General features: G+C 39.2%; 1 protein-coding gene across 1 annotated transcript in view; it reads right to left on the minus strand.

Annotated features, from left to right (window-relative positions):
* Positions 1-19,371, minus strand: part of ECPAS (Ecm29 proteasome adaptor and scaffold) — a 2,158,898-nt gene that overhangs the window by 441,152 nt on the left and 1,698,375 nt on the right. Inside the window, exon 40 of the mRNA XM_044061033.1 lies at positions 10,372-10,438. Coding sequence (XP_043916968.1) covers positions 10,372-10,438 — 67 coding nt within the window. The remainder of the gene's footprint in view (positions 1-10,371; positions 10,439-19,371) is intronic.

Consider the following 19,371-nt stretch of genomic DNA (forward strand, 5'->3'; position numbering starts at 1 on the left):
TGCCTATTCAACCTGATGGACTGCTTTCAGAAGGTCAGCAAAGCAATGGATGAGGGTAAAATCGCTCACACTGCCTTCCGTGATGTGGCCAAGTCATTTGACACAATACCCCACTTGGGCATTGTTGACAAACTCAAGAGGTTAGGTACAAACCCGTATGTCACCTAGTGAACAGCTAAATGGCTCACAGACAGGACCCAGGAAGTTAGAATTGGGGAGTTTAGCTCCACAAAGAGGCCAGTCACAAGTGGAGTCCCTCAGGGATCAGTCCTTGGACCGCTGCTTTTTGGCATTTATTTCTCAGAAGTCAAAACCAATGCCAGTGGTCTCTGGCTGACTAAATTTGGAGATGGTTGCAAACTGGAGCTATCACTGAATCTCACACTGACACAAATATTCTCCAGGAGGGGCTGACACAGACAAACAACTGGTGTCAGAGCCATGGACTAAAACTAAATGACAAAAATGCATAATAGTATCCTTTGGGAAGTCATCCATCCCTGGTAACTATCATACTGACAACACACCCCTTAGAGATGATCCAGTAGTCAGGAACTTAGGGACACAAGTAGTAATCTAGCCTTTGACCATCACATGTCTACAATGATGAGGAAATTATTCTATGTTGCGAAACTCACAAACAAAGATATGGCATCCAAGTCCAAGGAAGTCATTGTTCCACTGTATTTGGCATTCGTCAGACCTATCATTGAGTACAATGCCCCCTTTGGTATGTACCTAAGCAGGCATATCCAACAGTTGGAATGTCCACAGAGGTTCCTCAGTAAAAGAATACAGGGCGTAAGTAAAATTTCTTATACAGACAACCTCAAGGCCCTATCCCTGTATTATGTCTACTACAGGCTTTTGAGGGGAGATCTATACCTGGCATACAGGGCATTGCCAGACCCCACTCTGATGGACCGCCTGCATATCCACAAAACAAACAGCACCAGAATTACCCATTCTAAATACTTAAACAGTGATTGTGATATGAATACGACCTGGAGAGAGAGGTATGAATCCCAGAGACTACCCCATCTATGGAAGGGCTCCCCATCCATGTGAAGCAGAGTTCCTCACTAACCCAATTCAAGTGCACCTTGGACAATTGGATGGGAAACCTGGAAATTCATCCCTGGTTTGGCACCTATGTCTCTAATGGACACCGGTAACCTGTAAATGGTTCATCTCCCAGGCCCACGCTTACACTTATCAAGGATATCAGAACTTGTCTGAGATTTGAGATGCATGGCTAGTCTTAAAAAAGCCCTTGTGGCCGTTAGCCTAGTAAACACCTATGAACCTATTATTATTTATATGATTGTCTGCAGGGATATCGTTTTTACTGAAGGGGATAATAATGCATTTTTTACACTCAGTTTGAGTCAATGGCTTTGGCACCAATCATTGGTTTGTGCAAGTCCCTCAAAGTATATTGACATAATTTGGGGATTCAATGACTGCACCTAATTTGCAGTCATCAGCAAACAGACAGCCATATCCCCTCTGTTTTGGCCTGAACTTCTGAGAAGTATATTCCAAACAATAGGGTTCCCAGTACTGATCCCTGTGGAACCCCAAAGGTGACAGGTCTGCTGGTTGATGTAAAGCCCCAACTTTGACTGAGTGTGATCTATCACTGAGCCAGTTAGCAACTCACCGGATGACATAATTCAGCTGGGAGAGTTTATCAATGATGCCCAAATGTGAGATTGTGTTGAAGGCATTGGCTAAGTCAAGGTAGGCTGTACGCACAGATTTGTCTTCATCTATGGCCATGGTGATGTTTTCAAAGGAGTCCACCAGGTTTAACAGGTATGACCTTCCTTTAACAAAACCAAAGTGTGTCGGATCAAGGGTTTGGAGATCACCTATATCCTTATTTATAAAGTCCATGATGATTCGTTCCATGGCCTTACAGATAAGGCCAGTTAAGCTTATGGGTGTGTAGTTCCTTAGGGTCTGTTGCTGTACCCCCCCTGATAATGGTTGCTGTTTTCGTTCAGCAGGGACAAAACAGTACTCACGCTGTGGTTAAAGAGACTACCTAATGGAGTTGTTAACTCACATTTTAGACCATTTACAATGCAACCAGGGATGCCATCCGGTCCCACAGTAGCTGTGTTTTTGGCCTTGGAGACAGCATTAATGGACTTGCTCTTTGAAGATGCAAGCTGGGGGAGATGTAGTGAGAATGCTTTGTGGAATGTTTGGAGGGGATAGGGGGTGAAATTTTCTCCAAAGATGTCAGATAATAGGTTAGCTATTTTCACAGGATCAGTGTGTGTGATGCCATCCACAGCTAGTTCAGCAGACGTCTGGGTCCTACCTTTTAGTAAATGAAGAAGGCCTTATAGTTATCCTTAACTATGGTTGCTAATTTATTTATTTTTTTTAAGTTGCCCTTAGAGGATTTTACAAGTTGCCTTGTTTGTTCAAGCACAGGAGGGTGTTTTTCCAGTGCTGGGACCTCTTTTTTTATTCTTAGACAGCAACTTCTTCCTCTTGTTGTGTAACTTAATGCTAGATGTCCATCAGGGAAGGCTTCTTTTTTCTTGAGGATCTTCTTTTGATTCTATCAGGTACAGCTGTGTCAATACATTTGTACAAGTGTTCATACAAGGCATTCGTGTATACTTTAGTATAGTTGTCAATGGTTTATATAGGAACAGGAGCTTGGAAATTATTTTTGCCATCCCTTAGGAGGGCATAATTAGCTTTGGAGACATTTTTTAGCCTTCACCTAACAGCGGTTCAGGTGTTACAGCTACATCAAATGTGACTGATTTGTGATCAGATTTAACCAGTGAGGGTCCTATACTTGTGGTGGTGCAACAGTCACTCATGTTGGTAAGGGCCAGATGAGACCATTATGGGGTTGCATGCAATTTGTTCCGCAGCATTAATGTTAAAATCCAGGAACCTTTGTGCGAGCATGTTGGTACTTGTAAAGGTTTCCCAGTCAATGGAGGGATGGTTAAAATTGCCCATGACTAGAGTGTTTGGTTGTGATTTGACTCAAGTAGGTACAAACAAACAGCATGGGTATCTTTGTTCACTGAAGGGGGCCTATAACTAACGATGACTTGAACGGGTGTGTCTCTCCCACAGTTAGTTGAATTTGGAGTAACTCCATGGAGTTTTCCTGTCTAACCAGTCTAGAGGTGTATTTAGATAGATACTCCTCCGCCTCTCGTTTTCACACGTTCATTTTGCAGTCTGAAAGTGTGGAAGGCATTTTAGCCTTGCAAGGCTGGGGTAGTCTCTGTGGCCCTGAGCCAAGTTTCTATGACTGCACAGACGTCAACATCCTCCAGGGAGAGGAGTGTTTCCAGAGACTGCAGTTTCTGATTTAAACTCCTAGCATTTAGCAACCTAACATTTAATTTATTTGCGAGTGATACTTTCACATCAGAAATTTTGTTCTTGAGACCTTGCCTAAAAAAGGCACTATGGGGGAGGCAAGTGCCTTAGCCAGTAACCAAAAGCCTAGAGATTACAGGTGAAGACCATCTCTGGCAAAGCAGCATGCTCTATGAACCATGTCATCCCAGACTGACAGATCTCCTCAGAATGACACCATAAACCTAGCCAGTTGTTGAAGTCAATCGTTTTTTGTTTGTATTGTGGTATCATCCTAGGTGAGGGTAGAATGGTGCTCAAGGCTAGGGACATACCTGCCTGGGACACATTCACAGAGCTCAATCATGTCTCTCTTTATATAGTCCAGTGAGGTACATCTAAAGTCACTGACACCAACAAGAACTACGACGGAGTAATAACAGTACTTGCTGTTGAGAGCCTTGAGTGCATGTGTGATCTGACAGATCCTGGCAGCCGATAAGACAGCTGACTGTAACTTTCTCCTTGTCCAGCCTGGTGAGTGGGACATCTGTGTGTCTAACAATGGAGTCACCTATGACTAAAAAAAGAAGCTATGTTCTTACCATAAAGTTTCATGTGAGTTGTTCATCTTGCAAAGGTAGGAGGCTAGGCTCCAAGGCTAATTTGAACGAATCTATTGAGCTTCGCACTTTTTTCAGACACCATTCTAATAAATTGGAATACATGTTACATAAGCTTGATGTTCACAGACAATTTTTGGACAGAACAAAGGAATTTAGAAAATCGGATCAGCTCTTTGTTTCCCATGCGGACAATAATAAGGGGGTTCAAGTTACATTGTCTAAATGGTTATTTGATTGTATAAAATTTATATATTCTTCAGCCAACCAACCCTTAGAACGTGACATGAAAGCTCATTCTATCAGGGCTGTCTCTACATCTCTGGCTCATGCAGCCCGTTTGCCTTTGGACACCATTTGTGCAGCTGCTGCTTGGTCCAAACCTCATACGTTTATCACTCGCAGCAAAGTGGACAGAGCCTCCAGGGACAGGGCTTCCTTTGGTTCCACTGTTCTCAGGAATGTACTCCAGTGAGCCACCCAAAATTAGGGTGCTTGAGACGCTACCCACATGTAAGAACAAACAGCGAGATTGAACAACTTCACATAAAGAAGTTATGTTCTTACATTAACGTTCCATGTGAGTTGTTCATCTCGCCTTTGTTCTTACACTCCCTCCCACCTTCTCCCTCCGGGTTCTTGAAGAATGGGTATGACTGGTGGTCTGGTTGGTCTGACTAGTGTCCTTCACTCCAGCCAGAGTATCTCTTAGCTAATTGTAAATATGTGTATACATATGTATATATTTTGCATATTGGTATGTTTAGTTATATTCTTTCTTGCTGACTCACTTCAGCAAACTAGATCGGAGGTTAGTCAGAGAGCATCATGGGATAGGGACTGTGCCTCGAGCTACTCAAAGATCTTGAGCTTGGAAAGCGGCCGACTTGGAGCCGATGGATTGGCTCCGAACCCAAGTGTAAGAACAAATGGCGAGATTGAACAACTTCACATTGTTGGTTTAGATGTGCTTCATCTTAGGGGGTTTATTTGGTGAGACACTGGTGCTTGTGTTTTTATGTGCATTGAGTGCTGTAGGTGCATTACGTGTAGCATGCTACTGTTTGGAAGGTCTCTGGTGTTTAGGTAGGTTTCTCGTGAGTATCTCCATGTATGATGACTTATGTGTTGAGTGCATGGTTTGCGTAGGAGGTGTAGTACGTCAGCTGACAACCTGTTCAGTGTTACTGTTCTGTGTGCATGAGAGCAAGGATTCCAAATTCTTAGTGTAGATGCATCTCTCACAAATTGAAATTGTGAAATTGACCATCCATAATGGTAGGTTAAATCTTGTTTGCACAGTAGGGAAAGAAAATGGAAGAGTGTGGTATAAGTGGGTGCTTGAAATGGGTTCTATACTAATGGGGGTGCTCTAATAAAGGGTCTATACTAGTGGGGGTTATCTAAATGGTATGAGACTATTGTAGAGTTGGTGGTATGGGGTCTGTTTAAGGGGCAAAATCACAGCTGAGGAGCTCTCTGAACACCTAAGTGCAATTTAAGGACTTCTCAGATGGATCATGGTCAGCTTCTAAAGGAAAACTTATCTATTGAAGTTTTTGCACCTACAACCACCAATGGTTACCCCTACTGCACAGTAGTGCTCGAAAATGCATGGAGATGTGCTACACATAAACAGATGAATAAAGAAAAGCAATGCATGGTTGCCTAACTCTGTGGAACTGTGTTGAAACAAGGGCAAACCTGTGCAAATGCAGGGCTTATGTAGCAACAGTTAGCAAACTGAATTAAACAATTTAACCAATAAAAAGCTCAAAACTGAGCCTTGTGCCAACAACCTTTAATCAGATAACTCCTAACTGTCCCCTCCTGACACAAGGGTGCAGGGGGCCCTCTCCAACAAAAGATAGCCTTGGCTTAATGTTCAAGTTTAATAAACAGAGCCAGATTCAGCAGGTCTGAATCTAGTCTATGCTACAGCAAACAAAAAGTGCAACAATTCAACAAGGACATTAAAAAAACAGCAATAGAGCAAGTTTAAAAGTGCAAAATACAGTATTAAATTGTACTTATGGTTAGCAGAATTCAAGAGATTCCTTGGATTAAACAGATGAATACAGCAGAGCAGTGTCAGTCATGTAACTGTGTAGCTGTGTTACAACAGTGAGCAGGGGGGCCCTCTTAATGTAAGATGGCTGGTTTTAGTGCTCAGATAATGCTAGTCTAGATTCAGAAAATCTGAATCTAGCTTATGCTATAAAATCACAAGTACTAAAAAATACAAAGTGCAGGGAAAAACAGTCTCAAATGGCAAACAGTGAAACAGCAAACTGAAAAAAATATCTAAAAACAGTCAAAGTAGGAGGCAGTTCAGTAATACACAGTTTAAAAGTGCAGCACAGTGAAGAAAAATACTTATTTTTCTGCAAACTTTAAAGGAAGCCTTGAATTTTGTTTGGAATCATTCCAGAGATCAGAGAAAACACACCAATCCTAGAGTCGCTCCTAAAAACTGAGATCTTATGGAAGATAAAACTTTCTTCATAAGTTAAAGCTAGTGAGTGGGATAAAATGGAAGTGGAGTTTAAAAATAGAGCAGAAATGAAAGAAAAAAATAAAGTTAAGTAACAACAACTATTTAGAGGGGCTAAGGAGAATCTCACAGCACAAGGAGGAGCAACTGCAGTGTGCCAAAGGAAAAAAAATGGGAGTATTTGGATAGTATGCATGAGTTTAGAAAGATTGCTGTTAAGCAGCTGTTTTTGATAATAACGCCAAGGCACAAAAACTTTCAGCATGACAACTTAGGCAACAGAAAGTAGAAAGGGCTGTTACCAAACGTAGGGCCCTATAATAAGAAAAATAACAAGTGATCCAGTACACCTATTGATATTTCGGAAATTTTATGAACATTTTTATAAAGCAAAGAAATGTGGAAATCAAGAAAAAAGCACAAATGCAAATATTTATGGAAGAGTTAAGTATGCCAAGTTTAGAGGTAGATGAGTTTCAAAAATTAATATTTGAGAAGACAAGGGAAAAACAGTGATATTTAATCTATCTGCAGGAAAGTCTCCAGGAATAGATGGCATCCATATGGAAGTATTGTAGCTTGGAAGGAGGAAAGTGATAAAGATCTGGAAGGTTTTGTTTAACAGGATTTTAAAAGGGGGAGAAGCATTAACATCCACGAAGAAAGCTGTGGTAGCTGTTAATACCTAAAGATGGTAAATGACCATCAGACCCAGCTTCAATATACAGTCCCATTTCAATTTTAAACCATTGAAGTGTTAATGTCTATAACAGGCAAAGGAACACTAAAGGTGTTGCCAAATTTGATAAATATGGATCAATGTGGTTCTGGGGAGAGGAGGCAAATGTTAACATCTACAACAGGCAAAGGAACAGTAAAGATATTGCCAAATCTGATAAATATGGATTAATGTGGTTCTGGGGAGGGGAGGCAACCATATGACAACTTAAATAGAACAATGATCATTCAGAGGGAGGCAGAATGCAAGAAAATGCCACTGTTGTTGATGGGTCTTTATGGAGAAAAACATTCAACAGAGTAAGTTGGGATTTAGGACAATATAAGTATTTGCATTCCCTGATGCAATAATAACTTTAAATGACATATGAGGGATCTGATGAAAAAATTAAAGCTGGAGGCCTCCTCTATGACAATTTTTTTCTGAAGGGAGGAGTGAGCCAGGCAGGGCTGTCCTCTTTCCCCTTTGTTATTTTCATTATGTTAAGGGCCACTGGCAAAGAAAATAAGGGACTCAGAAATTCAAGGATATAATTGATATGGCAGTTAAGAAAAGTTGGCTTTATTTGCAGATATTTGTTATTTGATAAAAACCAGAAAAGGACATCTTAGTGTGTTGTGGAGCATTCTGAGACAGTTTCAAGTCTTTTTGCGATACACAATTAATAAATTTAAAGCAAAGGCTATAGCTGTAAACTATGTACCCACACATGAATTGGTTCAGCAATAACCATATTTATGGGGATATAAAAAAGTATTTAGGAGTATGGATTAAAAAGGATTCTGTTATGGCAGCTAAGGATATGTGAGAAGAAACAAAAGATAATGCAAAAATTGAGAAACTGGAAGCTCTTGTTTATGGATATGGATAGCAAGATGCAAGCAGTGAAAATGTTTTTAGTCCCTTTAGTTTTATACACAGGTCAGGCAGATTTTTATCAACCAGAGGAGAAGCTGTGGATAGTAATTAATAAAGGTTTTTATCTGTTTGGGGAAGAGGGCAAGGGTCAATTGGAATAAGGTGATACTTCCAACGGAGCAAGGTAGTTCAGGATTACCTGATATGAAAGCATATTTTTGAGCTACATAGTTGAGGCTCATATACATAACACAAGCAGAAAGCTATAAGCCAAAGTGGAAAAGGGACAATAAAGAGATGGGATTCAAGAAATAAGGAGAGAGTGGGATTTTGGATATAGATCCTTAAGGAGAATATCAGCAGCCATACAGAATATTATATTCATAAAGTAGCAAAAATTATTATAAGAATTAAGCCAACATGAGCATGGGGAAAGAAGATTCTGCTGATAGGGTTGACTGCAATTAGGGGTATAGAGGGGGCTGGGATTTACTGGAGAAAAGGAACCAAGATATTGGAAGCAAACAACTAGAGAGGGAAAAGGTAAAATAAAGAGAGGCCAAGAAGACATTTGGACTGCAGGCTAGAGACTGCCTTCCCCATCAGGGACTGATATCATAGTATAGATAAAGACAAAGGGATGGAGGAACCCTAAGTGAAAGACCTGCTCTGCTAGAGTTTTTTGCTGAAACTTACAACAGAAACTGATGTTAAAAATGGATAATTAGTAGCGTTCATAAAATATTGCATTGTTATAGGAATCAATCAGCAGAGAATATAAAAGATTTGGAAGACAGACTGGATACACAATTCACAAGGAAACAATGGGAAGACAGATGAACAGCTCTCAAATATGTAACAAAGTCTAGAAGATTTAGGATTTTTGCTTGGAAGTGTTTGTATTAGTTATTTTTATACCCGAAGCAAACTCCAAAGAATCTTTCCTCAGGTAGATAGCAAATGTTGGAGGTGTGATGAGTAAGAAAGAAGTAACTGTGAACATAATGTTCTGGGAGTGTAATGAGTTGACAGACTTAAAAATTTCCTGCAGAGTACTCTGTCATAAATATTGGGTGAGCAAATAAGTGTAACTAGGGATTTTTTTTGAACTGGGATACAGGATCTGAACTGGGTGGAGAGTTTTACTGTAGGGGTCGGTGGGTGAGATTTGTTGGTTTAAACTTAAAGTATGGTCAGAATTTAGGTGTATATATCAACAGTAAATATAATGGAAAATTAAAAAAATATATCCCTGGTGGTCCATCAACAGAAACAACCTCCAGAATAAAAGAAAAAAAAATCCTTAAAGTATGTAGCCAATCAAATGATACTCAATCAAGGCTAACATAAGAATAGTGACTTAAAATATGAAAAATACTATTAAGTCTACTAAAGCAGCCTATAGACTTAGATTGGCATCTGAAGCCAAGGACAATTACAAATCATTCTTTAGTTGCATTAGGAAACCAAGACAAAACATACAAGAGTGATCTGAACATATTCATAATGGCACCTCTTTCTCTGATCCAGTAGACAGTGCCAATATACTATCAAACAAATTCATTGCAAATTTTACCCCAGAGATGACTAGCCAAACCCAGTTATCCCTGAATCTCTTTCATCCCCATCATCTTTAAAAAACGTGTACAGAAAGTGCTCTTCAAAACTAAAAATACTTCCTTAATGGGACTTGACATTATACCGGTCTAACAGTCTTAATTGCAAAGCCATGAAATATATTTTAACTGACCTGATAAACTACACTATTTAAAATTCTCATCAGGCTAGACCCACAGTAGTTTGGCTTTGACAAGGGTAGGTAAGGCTCCATCTACCAAATCTCGTTACCTTATTAGAAATGGGTAACACAGGCTGTTGGCAGTGGCCACACTGTCTACACAGCATACCTTGACTAGGCTCAGGTGTTACAAGTTTTAATGTAATTAATGAGTGATGTCACAATGTGCTCTGCCCAAGTACTGGTTCTGTCATGAAAGACTGACAATGTGACTGGTGGCACATCCAGAAGAATCAGAAATGTTGCACTTTCAGTTACAATTTTCACATGTTTACCTGACTGAAAATCAAATTACAGTGTTGTAATGTTAACTGTCTGGCCATGTGAATAAATGCAACCAAAGCAAGCCCAATATCAAGAGCTAGAAAACAAGGAGAGATGCAGATCGAACAGAAATAGAAAAAAAAAACACTCAAAGTTTATAATAACAGAACTACACACAACCAAAATGCAGGACTTCATTGCTCTACTGTAAAGTCTCCTCAACAAAGTATTTCCATAAATCACATCTTACCTTCCTTCTCCATGTACCAGGCACTAAGCTTCTGAAGCAGCTTGTCAACACTACTGTCTCGTGCAGTCTGTTAATAAAATAATGCATTTTTTATTAAATAAAAGGCTACAACAAATTAAAACAAAGTGCATTACCCATCAATAAAAATAACTTTGCCATTATAACACCTGAACAATAAGTGGTGAAAATCTGCCAATATCACAACAACCTGCAGGGCTATATGCATTTATGGACTTGCTGCATTCTAGAAGCAATCATCAATGGCACTGTTAGATATGGGGCCTACACCTTTGAAAGGAAGCGATTTAGTTACACACATGAATGATGTGGTGCACCGAAGTTATGCAGAATTGATTTTCAATATAGTCCTTATGTATTCAGACCACATCTGCCATGACAGTGCATTTAATAAGACTCCTGATTTGACAAAGTGTTACAGAAGTCAGAAATGAAGAAATACATCTGCAGAAATGAAGAAAGTTGTCAACAGTATGGAGCTGAAGTAGTACAATTCACAACAGAATATTGTCACAAACTGCAATCACCAGAATTTTTTTTTTCAATAAAAGACGACTTTGGCTGAAAACTGGAAGCTTTAGATACAGGCATTTCATTTGTTCCTCACTGCAAGTAATTAGTCAACAATTTTGAGAAGGAAAAAGTGAGAATTGCGGGAACAATATACACAGAGAGCAGGAACGAGGTTTAAGAGGCAGGATTTGAATGAACTATATGTTGCTTAACTGACAATGGTTGGATGGTTTATAAGTTATGTATAGTGTTAACTACAGTGGTGTCTGTGATGTGAATTGCTTGCAACTAAAGTGATATTTCATTTTTCATTTATATAAATGTAAGACTGCCTTTGCCATATGTGTAAATTTAATAAAGATGTTTGGAAAAAAATAATTTTGAGAAGATTCAAAATGTGTATTTTTGCATGTCAATGAGGAAAAACCTGAAAGATGTTCAACTCTTCTCCCTGATGAAAACAACTCAGTAGTAATAAGAGAAAAATTCAATTATCAGCCCCCCAAAAATTTGCCATTTATTAGATGATCCAATGTCCTTTTTCCTCCAATTCAACCTTTGTGACATAGATTAGATAGGATTGGACCTCGGTGCTTTTCATAAGCTTTGGATCCAAGGCTGACTCCTACCCTACCTATAATTCCTTCTGTTCCCTCACAATACCTCAAATCTCATTTGTTTTCTGAGTGGATGGACATGGTGTATGAGGACTGCAACTTTTTGTGAGAAAAATTTTGGGATAGAAGTTTTTCTCACCTTTTTTAAGTTTTGGTATTTTTCTGAACTCCCTTTTTGTCTACTTTTTTCTTCCCAAAAATTAAAAAAAAAAAAAAAAGTTCTTTAACTGTTGAGTGCTTCTCTTTATACTAACTCTGTTATTGGTAACTTCTTATTGTTGTTTTTCATTAGCAGCGCTTCTTCCCAATTATATCAGGCAAGGTCCACGGTTTCAAAAAGCATTTGGCCTGTGGCCAAAAATCCTACTGCAGGACCTGCACTGTACATGTGTGTGTGTGTGTGTGTATATATACTACCTAGGGACAAAACACTTGGATTCTGATTGTAAGACGTGCTTCCTTTGGCGCTAGAGCTCTACAGGCACAATTCTCTTCCTCACAATCTTCTTCTCCAGCAAAGAACTCTATATATAAAAAAAAAAAAAAAAAAAAAAAAACTGGGACCTCCAAAGAGAAAGAAAAACAGAAGAACAAACGTAGAGGTAAAGACACAGAAAAGGAAACAGAGAAGAGGATGGAGAAATACATAAAATGGTCTCCAGATCTGACAGAATTCTGGGGTTCAGCACTGAAAGCTCCTAAACCATCAGATGTGACAGTCATTCAGATCAGTTCAGAAATGGTTCTTCCATGTTTCTCACTGTAACTGGTAAGCACTATTTATTTTATTATTTATTTATTTGACATTTGTTAACCAAGTTTGTCCAGCTGGGCTTTTGGTCCATTTTCAGTGGAGCCTCAAGGAGAAAAGCTCCAATACAAACAGTCTATTTTACATTCAAAGATTTGAACATTTGAGTCAATCATTTACATCAGCAAACTCAGAAAGACAGTTGAGTACAAAATAATGATAAACTCTGATTATACAACAAATGTTAGAAGGACATGAGAAGAAAAATACTAACACATGACCAAGTACAATAAAAATATTTACATATTTACATCTAGTTTTTCAACAAGCAGTATATGTGATAACTGAATGCTAAGAATCTGTAGATTAGAGGGCTACTTTGTAGTAAAGAGCAGATGAAAGGTTAGGGTGGGGCTTGACACTAGAATATATTCCACTTTCTTTCAGGAGAGACTTTACTCCAGACTGCCTTCTGTAGCTTCATATTTGAAGTCTATCTATTCTACGAGGAGCCTTACTGAAGTGGACATCTACAGGATGATGCACAGGTTTCTCCAAACGTAGATCCAACTGGAGGTCCTCCTGGTGCTGTTCCATTGGGTGATCTTGGTGCAGGTCCTACCCCTACACTGTTTTCTCCAACTCTGGTCCGCCCTTCAGACCCAAAGCCCACAGGTCTGAGCCTTCTCAGAGTACCTACCTTGGAGATGATGCCCTTTTGTATTTCAATTCTTAATGCATTTCTTACTCTCTTGACTCTGACTCTGTTGGACAAGGATGTGTCTCAGAGCCAAACCCTTGGATCAGAGACTAGAGGGGTAGAATCATCTCCAAAACATTTGGGTCTGCCTCTTCCCCTCAGGCCCCTGTGTTCAGTAGCTCAGCAACATTGTCAGCCTCAGAGCTGGAGTGGGTCAGAGCAAAGGGCATTCCTCCTACCCTTTATTGGATCAGAGGGGTGTTTGTCTCAGACTGTGGCCTCAGCTTTCAAGGCATTCAAAAGGGTTCTCACCAGACCAACAGAAAAGGTGTCTCTGCTGTGCTTGGCTCTCTCCTGACATCTACTGAATATTGCTTTGGATAACATATATCCAGATCATCTGGGACAGTCAGCTTCTTTCAGCCTTGGGGGGGGGGGGGGGGGGCTCATCATGGAAGCTCCTAGTCAGAGTCTGACTCTTTCTCAGAAGCCCAAACACGGCAGGGTCCTAGGAAGCAGACATGCAAAAAACAGACATTGAGATTACTCAACAGAATCCATCACGGCGAACCTAGACTGGGATGACAGTGAAGGATCCCCATGATCCTCTCTCGAAGATGTCACCTTTGGTAATATTCTTGAATAGATAAAACAACAAGGTGGTTGGTCCACTGATATGCCCTCTACTAAGGATTCTGTGTTCCTTGAGGATTTCAAGGCTAGCTCTTCTACCTCTTGGGTCATGCTGCCCACTGATTTTCTCATAGATCTGGTGACACAGTGGGCACAGAGGGATATTGATGTAGTGGAGATGATACTGAGAAATCTAGACAAGATCACGATTGCCCCTAAAAACAGGATGCACTGGAGCAACTTTCCCCTGGTAGAGGTTACAGTTATCATTGTTCCTGAAGGGTTGCCCGACTGCTGTATTCTAGAGGCATTTGGGTGAGGGGGGGGCACTTATCTCTGCACCCTCAAGCCTGTCAGGCCATCCCACAACATACATGGGTGGTGAGAATAATCACCAGAGGCTACACCATTCCCTTTATTTCTCCTAAGAAAATTAGAAAAATTCCCGACATGCTGCCCAGTTTGATGGAATCTGCAGCAGCTGAAGTATAAAAACTAGTAACACAAACTTGTAGGAAAAACCACTTTTAATAACAAAAGCAAAGCTTTCGGGCGTAACCCTTCTTCAACACTAATACAATCAAGTCTGCATATTAGGAGCTTATATACAGGTCTAAAAGTCACATGATCAGCAGCCAATAATCATGTGATAACAGATCATAAAGTGCAAACAACATAATAAAAAACATAATAAAACTTTGTAAAATCACTTAATAATATTACATAATTTAGTTAAAATTGGTTTTAAACTAACTTTGCTATTAATTCCTGGATGTGAATCAGCAGCTAATCTTAAAATCCATTCAAATTCCTTGGTCTCCAGGCGATTATTCAAATCTCCACCCCTGGCGCGAGGACAGTTAAAGTCAATAACTCTAAACTTAAATGAGTGTTCAGGGCCATGAGCATTGATATGCTTATATAGTGCATTATTTTCACAACATCGTCTGATTTCAGAATTATGGTCAATAACACGATCTTTCAGCTTACGAATAGTTTTGCCTACATAGAACGAGGTACAGGACTTACATGTAGCTAAATAAATAACACCTGAAGCGTTGCAAGTGGCTGAAATTTTAAAATTAAATACTTGACCAGTGCTAGGATGTGTGAACATATCACTACCATTACCAAACATCTGAACGCAAGCAATGCAGTTGAAACACTGAAAAGTACCATGCTTAGTAGCTAACGTCATAGGCTTAGGTTTATGAAAATCTTTATAACACAATAAGCTTTTGATTGTCTTCATGTTTCTATAAGAAAAACATGGTTTATCACCCACAATAGCTTTCATTTCGTCTGAGGCTAATAAAATTATCCAATTTCTTGAAATAATTTGTTTAACTAGGTTACTTCTTCTATTGTAAGTAGTCATATATCTAACTGAAGTCATCTCTTTATTACTGTTATTATTTTTCTAGATGGATTCTGCTATGGCCATTACAACGGAAACACTCGGAAATGCCATTGAAGGATCTAAAAAGACAACGGCGCTACGTCCCAATGCCGTTACGGTTGAGGCACAAATACACATTGATTCTGGTTCAGACACAGTGTTACATTCTGAAAAGGACACTTCCGTGAGAACCAAAGGGAGCGATATGCGTAACAAGCAACTCTGCATTGACTCTTTCGTAATTCAAGCTGAGGATGATTTATTCGCCCTGGGAGAAGGTCTCCCTTCTTTTCCTTTACCCTACAGACCCCAAGAAAAGAGAACTTGGTCCCCCTCAACAAGAACAAACAAAAGGAAGTTCATAGAAGACAACACGCCATTGACAAAAAAGGTATGGCGTCCGAAAACATAAATGCACATATTTTAACTACTGAGGTTTCGACCACAGACAATTTGGTTGTTAACATTTCTAAATGTGCTTTGAATGTGTTTGAGCTTTCGGTCCTAAACAAGGGACTAGGTTTTATTCCTTCATGTAGCAATGATGTCACTGACATCATTGTGGATGTTAAGATATTCACAAGGAATATAGCCCTTAAATTGTTATATGGTAAACAGGACGAACAATCTGTTAATATCCATACTCCCTTTAGAAAGCCATCGACTTTTGTTCCTCAGCAACATCCATTTCTGGATGCTTTTGAGCAAGCTGTGGAGGATGACTTGTTTAAACTTTATAATGACACTAAAGCCAAATCTCAGTTTTTTAATTTGACACACAATGAAAAAGAAGCTTTAGATAGATTAAGATGTAATGAGGCTATCGTTATCAGACAAGCAGATAAAGGTGGTGCTGTTATTGTAATGGACAGTTCTGTATATTTGGAGAAAATGAATTGTATGCTTTCTGACACTGAAACCTATTCACTTTTACCCAGATACAGTTTGAACAATCTTATCAAAGATGTTCATGCTATGTTGTATGATTTGATGCTAACCAATGTCATTGACAACGATTTATATTCTTACCTACTAGTAGACAAGCCTTTAGTACCATCCTTTAGGGGTCTTCCAAAAATACACAAGGACGCAGTAGATCCACCTCTGCGTCCAATAGTTTCTAGTCGAGGTTGGCTCACCGAGCCCCTCTCGATTTATCTTGACAAGACACTGAAACCTATTGTCTTAGAAGTTGAACATATATTGAAAGACACCTCCAATTTTCTAGAGAACCTAGCAAGTTTTGAGCAATCTTTTTCTTCTTATGATGATTGTATATTAGTCACTTTAGATGTCAAATCATTGTTTACCTCAATCCCTAATGATACAGGCCTAGAGTACATCAGAGCTGTTCTCATACGCAGTAAGCTCACACCCCACATGGTTGACAGATGTATGTCCTTACTTGAAATAATTCTTGAAAATAATGTATTATGCTACCAGAACACATATTATCTACAAGTTAAAGGTGTAGCAATGGGCACTCCATGTGCCAACGCCTATGCGAATTTGGTGTTGGCACATTGGGAAGAGTTGTTTGTGTTCAACAATAGCTCTAGATTTTCCAATTCATTGAAATTCTATAACAGGTTTGTGGATGACGTGTTCCTTTTATGGGGAGGTACCGTTGAACAACTCTCTGAATTTATCAGTTATCTCAATGCTTCAACTGAGTTTTTGAGTTTTGATTATACTTATTCCTATGATCGGATTGATTTTTTAGATGTGAGAATCATTAAGAACAGTCATGGCTTTGACACTGAACTATTCAGGAAGGATTGTTGGAGGAATAATTTACTGCACCGAGAGAGTATGCATCCCCAACATATCTATAGGAACATTGCGAAGAACCAAACCATTAGGGCCTCTAGGTTGACTTCTACACATACAGCATACCATCAGCAAAAAGTTGACCTAGCCAATAATTTCATATCCAGGGGCTACAATAGGAACTCTGTGCTTGAAGCTATTTCTGATTGTGATTCCAAGAGAAGTGATGAAGCTGCACCCATCATTAAAAGACCCATACTCCAGCATTCGAAATCGACACGAACACCCAGATCCAATATCAATAGGATTGTAATTCCTTACACTAACAGAAACAATCATGTTTTAAAGATTTTCAACAAACATTGGAATCTTCTTATGATAGATGAGGACATAAGGTCTCTAGTTGACAACAAACCCCGAGTAGCCTACAAGAACATGTTTTCTTTAAACAGGTTACTTTGTTATGATAAACCACATACTGATGAGCTGAAGAACATGAAACTAGGAACATTTGCTTGCCAGTCCTGCAACCAGTGCAGATACACTGCCAACACTCACAACTACACACATCCTGACACACAAAGAACATACACATTCAAACATCATGCGACTTGCAAATCAACCAACTTGGTTTATTTAGCCGACTGCCAAGTATGCAGGAAATTTTATGTAGGCATGACCAGTAGATCCTTAAGAGAACGCATTAGGGAATACATTTATGCTATATCCAGAAGGAACACATTGAATGCCCTAGCTAAACACATTGTGGACTCAGGTGACAACCATACATTTAAATTCTTGGTCCTCGAAATGCTGAACATTGATGGAAGACTAGGCAATATTAAAAATAGAATTGAAGAAAGGGAAGGCAAGTGGATCGTGAAACTACAAGCCCATAGATTTGGGCTTAATGAAAGGCTCACTATTAAGCCTTTTTTAGCTTCAAGACCTTTGAAGCATTAATGCATATAGATACTTAAATATATATTTTATATTTTTTATTTTGATACTTGACGCTTCTGTTTTAATTTGAACTGTATTTCATGTCTATATGTCTGTTTCTTTAAGATATTTATGACATCATGACAATCAGCTGTTTTAAAAAGGGAGAGCTGTACATTTTCTTTATGTCTGATGAAGCGTTGGGTTACAACGCGAAAGCGCTTACTATTTGTTACTATTTGCTACTTGCTGCAGTTTTATTGTCTCCAATAAACGTGGATTTTACCTACTAAGAAGACCTTTTGGATTTATTCATTCTATTTTTGGTTTTTGAACTCAGTCCATGGTGCACTCATTGCCTTTTTGTTTGCTGTTTTAGTGCTAAGTGGTGGTTGCAAACTTATATGATCTGGAAAAGGGTCCAATGGGACTAGCGCTCAACCCCTGTGAACAAACTGTAATATATGTAATGTATATATATATATATATATATATATATATATATATATATATATATATATATATAAACTATATATATATATGTATATATATATATATATATATATATATATATATGTATATATATATATATATATATATATATATATATATATAAACTATATATATATGTATATATATATATATATATATATATGGGAACCTATCAGTTCCACGACAACACACACCAACAACGACTGGATCACAGAGACGAGATCGCCGACACAACGCATCGCACCAACAATGGTGAGTAGTGGGAAATGGGATGCGATCTTGGAGTTGGTATATTTATGTAGCGGGTGCAGCCCCCCACATGGGGGGGTGCAGGGAGGCTTGCCCCCCTGCTATAAACATTTATTTTTGTTTTATAACTGTATTGCGGACATGGGAATACATTACATTCTGTAATGCATTGTCGGGGATGTGTTGTGTCGGTGATGTCGTCTTAGTGATCTGGTCGTCAGTGAAGTGTGTTTTCGTGGATCTGACATGGATCCATATATATATATATATATATGTATATATATATATATATATATATATATATATATATATATATATGCACACACACACACACACACACACACACATCTCATCTCTTTTGGCTGTTCCTGTTAGGGGTCGCCACAGCAGATCATCTGTTTCCATTTCTTCTTGTCCACTGCATATTACTCTGTCACACCAACCACCTGCATGTCCTCTCGCACCACATCCTTAAACCTTATCTTAGGCCTTCCTCTTTTCCTCTTACCTGGTAGCTCCATCCTTCGCATCCTTTTCCCAATATACCCAGCATCCCTCTCCTCAGCACATGTCCAAACCAATGCAATCTTGCCTCTCTGACTGTCTCCAAACTGTCCAACCTGAGCTGACCCTCTAATATACTGATTCTTAATCCTGTCCATCCTTGTCACACCCAGTGCAAATCTTAACATCTTTAACTCTGCCACTTCCAGCTCTGACTCCTGCATTTTTGTCAGTGCCACCGTCTTCAACCCATAAAACATAGCTGGTCTCACTTTCCTCTTGTAGACCTTCCCTTTCATTCTTACTGGTACCTGTCTGTCACAAATCACTCCTGACACTCTTCTCCACCCATTCCACCCTGCCTGTACTCTCTTCTTCACCTCTCTTCCACACTCACCATTACTCTGAACTG

This window comes from Protopterus annectens, chromosome 2.part0 (assembly GCF_019279795.1).
Source record: "Protopterus annectens isolate FY-2018-M chromosome 2.part0, PAN1.0, whole genome shotgun sequence".
In the NCBI taxonomy this organism is placed as follows: domain Eukaryota; kingdom Metazoa; phylum Chordata; order Ceratodontiformes; family Protopteridae; genus Protopterus; species Protopterus annectens.